Here is a 6,668-nt window from a genome sequence, read left to right as displayed (position 1 = left end):
ATGACTTATCATTGGACTTTAACTTGCTTGGTGTCACTGTTTGAGAACCTGTGATAGAGAGGAGGCAGCAACCTGTCAGATATTTTATGACTTATTAGATTGTAACTTGCTTGTTGTCACTATTGGAGAACCTGTGATAGAGAGAAGACATCAACCAGTCTGATTTTGTTTGGCTTATCATTGGATTTTAACTTGCTTGTTGTCACTATTGGATAACCTGTGATAGAGAGGAGACATTGACCAGTCTGATTTTGTTTGGCTTATCACTGAATTTTAACTTTCTTGGTGTCACTATTGGAAAACCTGTGAAAGAGAGGAGACATTGACCTGTCTGATTTTGTTTGATTTATCATTGGATTTTAGCTTGTTTGGTGTCACCTGTGTTCATCTGTAGATTAAGTAGGGTTTGTTTAGCTCAATCTCATCTGTGTAGCAATTTTTTTTGTTAACTTTCCTCATTTTTCTGTGATCATTATGCTGGAGTTAATTCTTTGCCATCCTTTTAACTTTTCGTACTTTAGGTCCCAAATCAATGAGTAATGTTGGTATTTCTCCCACTTAAATACTATAAAATTATCTTTCATTTTTTTTTATCTTTTTTAATACATTTCCTATACTGCAGTCAAATGTCAAATAATTTTATCTTCAGAGTCATTCCAATGCATTTCTTTGAGGTATTTATGCCTTAGTTTAGGTCTTCTCCATGTCGGCTGTACTCCAGATATTTGTTTATACCTGATCATATTTAACACAGGGTATTTCTGTTGAGGTGGAGGTTCAAACGGCTTTAAATCCTTTAGTCTGTCTTTCAGTACTTCTTCATTCAGATCTTTGATATCTCTGTACCTATCTAGGTATCTAAAATTCAAGAAAACAACAACGTCAATATGGTTTACTGTTATTCTTCTTGTCAGTCAATAATGGACATATTATAGTATTATTTTTTTTTAGTCTGGATAGTCAATAATGCACATTCTATGGTTAACTGCTATTGGTCTGTTCAGTCTGCAGATGTTTCATGATAAATGAAGTTTGATTTATTAAAAAGTTATAAAACTTTAAGGATGTTTGTAAATATGTTTCAAAATAATAAGCTTTTTAAAAGACTGTTATAAATTGATAGTATATAAATAACAGAACTTAATAAAATGCTCCGCAGGGCGCAGCTTGATACGACCGCAGAGGTCGAACCCTGAACAGTTGGGGCAAGTATGGACACAACATTCAAGCTTGATACAGCTCTGAATTTGGATTGTGATTAAATATTTGACACAGCATAGGTTTCTGACACAGAATGAATGTGGTCTAAGAACTTAAAAATTTTAAATTGGACATTCACCTATTATGGTCCAATATCCAAAATCTAAATACATGGTTAGATTCAGCATATCAAAGAACCCCAAGAATTAAATTTTTGATGAAATCAAACAAAGTTTAATTTTGGTCCCTTTTGACCTCAATGTGGACAAAGTTGATAACGGGGCCCAAAAATCAAAAATCTAAATACATGGTTAGATTCACCATATCAAAGAACCCCATATATTCAATTTTTGTTGAAATCAAACAAAGTTTAATTTTGGACCCCGATTTTGGACCAACTTGAAAACTGGGCCCATAATCAAAAATCTAAATACATGTTTAGATTCAGCATATCAAAGAACCCTAAAAATTCAATTTTTGTTAAAATCAAACTAAGTTTAATTTTGGACCCTTTGGACCTTAATGTAGACCAATTTGAAAACGGAACCAAAAATTAAGAATCTAAATACACGGTTAGATTCGGCATATCAAAGAACCCCAATAATTCAATTTTTTGATGAAATCAAACAAAGTTAAATTTTGGACCCTTTGGACCTCAATGTGGACCAATTTAAAAACGGGGCCCAAAATCCAAAAACTAAATACACGGTTAGATTCAGCATATTTAAGAACCCCAAGAATTCAAGAATAAAACCCCATTGAAATTGATCAAGAAATAAGCAATTTATACGAAGTATCTTCTTTTGCACAATACTGTGCAATTGAATATTTCTTGCTATTGTGCAATACTGTACAATTGACAATTTCTTGCTATTGCGCAATATTGTGCTATTGGATATTTCTTGCTATTGGGCAATACTGTGCAATTGAAGATTTCTTGCTATTGCGCAATACTGTGCAATTGAAGATTTCTTGCTATTGTGCAATACTGTGCAATTGAAAATTTCTTGCTATTGCACAATACTTATTATATAATAATTTACACATCCTGTTTGGTGTTTATCTCCTACCATATCATTATTATTTGCTTTTAAATATTAATCAGAAATAACCAACTTAAAATTGAAAATTTTAAAAGAAAAAAAAAAGGAAAAAAATTTTAAAAAAATCAAAAAAAAAATCCCCCCCCCCCCAAATTTTTTGAACCCCCTTATGATTCATCACCCAGAAACTCAATCCCAGCCTTCCCTTTGTGGTATGGTACCTTGCAGTACAATTTCAGGGAGATCCATACTCTTGAACACAAGTTATTGTCTGGAAACTAGAAAAATGCTTATTTTTGGCCCCTTTTTGGCCCCCAATTCCTAAACGTTTCGGGCAATTACCCCCAAACTCAATTCCAGCTTTCCCTTTGTGATATGGAACCTTGTAGTACAATTTAAGAAATATCCAAACACTTACACACAAGTTATTGTCATGAAACTAGAAAAATGCTTGTTTTTTGCCCCTTTTTTGGCCCCTAATTCCTAAAATTTTGAGGCAATTACCCCCAAAATCAATTACAGCCTTCCCTTTGTGATATGGAACCTTGTGGTACAATGTCAGAGAGATCCATACACTTACACACAAGTTATTGTCTGGAAGTTACAAAAATGCTTATTTTTGGCCCCTAATTCCTTAACTGTTGGTACCATAACCCCCAAAATCAATCCCAACCTTCCTTTCGTGGTATTGAACCTTATGGTAAAATTTCATGGAGATCCATTCACTTAAACTAAAGTTAGAGTGCGAAAACCAATGTGTCTTCGGACGACGCCGGACGACGACGACATACCAATATACGACCAAAAAATTTTTTAATTTTTGCGGTCGTATAAAAAGCAGAATCAAAGTGCTTGTAAGCACTGAAGGGTAAAGATTGCTTTAATTTATCAGTGGGAAGTAAAATTAAATATTGAATTGTATAAAGCATTGATAATTCTGGACAAAGAAAGATAACTCCAATTTTTAAAGATGACTTTAACAATGACATCATTGATATTTTTAGAACAGATAATATATTCCTTGACCTTGCAAAAGATATGTAATTTTCTTGACAAGTATAAAATCATTTTGGGACTTGAATATTTGAGCATATATTTCATTGATAAATTTCTGGATAGGATGCATAGAATGTTATGATCAATGCACTATATTTTGTGTATCTCAAAGGTGATAAACCTTGGAAGATTTAGATATCAAGTCAGAACCATAGGGTTTTGATTGCATTTCATGCAATCTTTACCCAAAAAAATGAAACAAACATGTCCTTGTTTTTGAGATATACTTAATTAAAAATTTGGCAGGAAATGATTATTTCTATATTTTTCATACATTTAACATTGATCCCTTTTTTCTTTCAAAAACTATGAAAAAATAACAAGGATTTTATAAGATTTTCAAAAACTGTTTTTCTAATTTATGTGTAATTTAAAAATTATGATAAGAAAAGTAGGGTTTTAGGAGGCAGATCTTTTATAAGCACAACATGGATAAGACAAGAGGATTCCGAGTATCTGAAAAAAAGAGAGAAGCGAACTTCTGCTCTTTGGTCTGTTTGTTGTCTCTTTGACACATTGCCTGTTTCCATTCTCAATTTTATTCCTTAAGACAATGTTTGATCCTTTTAAGATTATTTCCCTTTTCAATTGTGGTATTTAAAGATTTGTTGATTTTAAGAGGCTTGTTTGGATCTTAAGAGTCATATTGCTCCGTCTATTTTTCGAAATTATAAAAATCGTGATTATGGTGGCAATAAAATCATTTGCAAGAAGTTTCTTGCCACCAAAGACAAGCATTGTGTAAACCCGTCTGATTGAAAAAGTTTCATTTCCAAATAACTCTGGCATTAACATAATAATCCTCGCTCACTGCTGAACTAAAGCTAATAGGAGGTTGGACCAGTATGCCAGGCTGCAGAATTCCTATCCTGATGTTGTGCTAAATATAGATATTTCTTAATACCAATTTTCTGTATTGTAAAATATGTCCCCCCCAAAAAAAGTGAAATATCAAATCATAGGGATTTAAAATAAACTGTTAACACACAGATATGTCTCACCTATTTGTTATTTTGATAATGCAAATGTTGAAATTAAAATAGCAATACTTTAACATGTAAGTTATGCAAATATTCAAAGTCAATAAACCATGACTGAAGGTACAGGGCTAAACAATCTCCATGGAAATGAGATGTGCCAATGCTAACACAACTGCAAACCAAATACCATTGACTTTTCATAAGTCGTTCCCTTTAAACAAACCTAAACACAAACATTAACTTGTAAACTATGTAAAATTTCAAAGTCAATGAACCATACTTAGGGGGTGGGGTTATATAATCTCCATGAAAATGAAACTTGCAAATGCCAATACATTTGCATACCAAATATCATTGACTTAACATTAGTGGTTCATATCAAACTGACCTAATCACAAACTAATACATGTAAACAAAGCAAAAGTGGGTAAGGACCAAATATTCTCCATGGAAATGAGATATGCCAATGCTTATACAACTGCATACCAAATATCATTGACCTACCACTAGTGGTTCCCCATAAATTGACCTAATCACAAACTAATACATGTAAACTATAAAAAGTTTCAAAGTCAATAGACTTTGACTGAGGGAGCGGGGCCAAATAATCTCCATGGTAATGAGATGTGCCAATGCTAATACAACTGCATACCAAATATCATTGACCTACCACTAGTGGTTCACCATGAACTAGACCTAATCACAAACTAATACATTGTTGACGGCGACTGCGGTACCGGAAACAGCATACCTATGTCTCGCTTTTTGACTCTGTCAAGGTGAGACAAAAATGGTAAAATTTGTCTTTTAAGGGCAATAACTCCTATAAGAAGTCTCTTGACAGTTTTGACTTATATGAACAATTAGTAGAGCTCAACATTCTGAACATTTTTGCCCTTGTCAGATTTTCACTATATATAATTGTTTTCAAAATATTAGACAAAACTTGCAATTTACCACTATGATCTATTTTTAGCCATGTCAGCCATCTTGGTTGGTAGGCGCGGTCAGCAGACATATTTTTTAAACTAGATACCCCAATGATGATTGTGGCTAAGTTTGGTTAAATTTGGCCCAGTAGTTTCAGAGGAGAAGATTTTTGTAAAAGTTAACGACAACGGACGTCGGCCCCCAAGTGATGAGAAAAGCTCACTTGGCCCTTTGTGCCAGGTGAGCTAAAAAGGCAACCAAAAACAAAAGTTGTTTAGATAATTGTTTTTGTTTGATTTAATATTTTTCTAAATCATATCAATCTGAAGAATATGAGTTTTTCTTAATGTAAAGCACAAAATATTAGACATGAGAGTCTTGGAGAAATAAACATCTTGTTATCAATATAAGTCATAAGATAGCTTGATAGCTTTGTACTGCTCTATGGTTGGGTTGTTGTCTCTTTGACAAATTCCCCATTTCCGTTCTCAATTTTATTGTAACTTAAATGTACATACAAATTAAATGGCTGCCGATGTGGATACCATTTCTGTAGGGGATGGTATGGAGGTGGATGTTTAAATTCAAATCTTGGTTCTTTCATGTCTGAAATAAATATAGATTCAATTATTAGTATCTCCATTATTCAAAGAGAATAATACTCTTGATAAAGGACACTATTGGTGGCACTTACAGCTGATTCACAAACCACTCCTCTTTTGGGGAGATATTTTGTCTTGTTCACCCATTGGTTCCCAAATATGATATCCATCTTCCATCAGTAGAGACACAACTTGGGAACTTTAACAGAATAAAGACAGTTGGGTAGCAGTCAAATTAAAATCTCAGGAAGACTCAAAGTAAAGGGAGGGGTAGTACAGAATTTTAGTATAATCTTAAACTCTTAGAAGTTCAAGGCATATAAATGTTGAAAATATGCTGCACAACCCTATGGTTTGACCTTTGCAAAAAATAGGAGTGATAAAGAACTTTCCTTTCCAGGATATGATTTTTTTACGAAACTTCATAGCAAAAGTGGCACAATTTTAGCCGTAAAAAGAGTTCCTATGGGAAATTGCATTGTCTATATTTACAGAAGTGCAACCTATAGACCAGAAAGATTGTAGCCATGAATTTCAAAATTTGAAATTTTTACAGGAATTTGTATAAATGATAACATCTCATTAAATAATGAGTTTTATGGACGTAGTGAATGTTTCAACATTAAACAATGAGTATTATGGCCGTAGTGAATGTTTCTACATTAAACAATGAGTTTTATGGACATAGTGAATGTTTCTACATTAAACAATGAGTTTTATGGACGTAGTGAATGTTTCTACATTAAACAATGAGTTTTATGGACGTAGTGAATGTTTCTACATTAAACAATGAGTTTTATGGACATAGTGAATGTTTCTACATTAAACAATGAGTTTTATGGACATAGTGAATGTTT

General features: G+C 33.0%; 1 protein-coding gene across 1 annotated transcript in view; it reads right to left on the bottom strand.

Moving 5' to 3' along the window:
• Positions 1-573: 573 nt before the first annotated feature.
• Positions 574-6,668, bottom strand: part of LOC127700994 (39S ribosomal protein L38, mitochondrial-like) — a 30,704-nt gene continuing 24,609 nt past the window's right edge. The window contains exons 7-8 of the mRNA XM_052204757.1: positions 5,728-5,815; positions 574-858 (exon numbers count right to left, since the gene is read on the bottom strand). Coding sequence (XP_052060717.1) covers positions 630-858; positions 5,728-5,815 — 317 coding nt within the window. The 3' untranslated portion in view covers positions 574-629. The remainder of the gene's footprint in view (positions 859-5,727; positions 5,816-6,668) is intronic.

This window comes from Mytilus californianus, unplaced genomic scaffold (genome assembly GCF_021869535.1).
Source record: "Mytilus californianus isolate M0D057914Y unplaced genomic scaffold, xbMytCali1.0.p SCAF_5, whole genome shotgun sequence".
Taxonomy (NCBI): domain Eukaryota; kingdom Metazoa; phylum Mollusca; class Bivalvia; order Mytilida; family Mytilidae; genus Mytilus; species Mytilus californianus.
The sequence above is the reverse complement of the archived record's forward strand: the minus strand, read 5'-3'. Positions and strand labels throughout refer to the sequence as shown.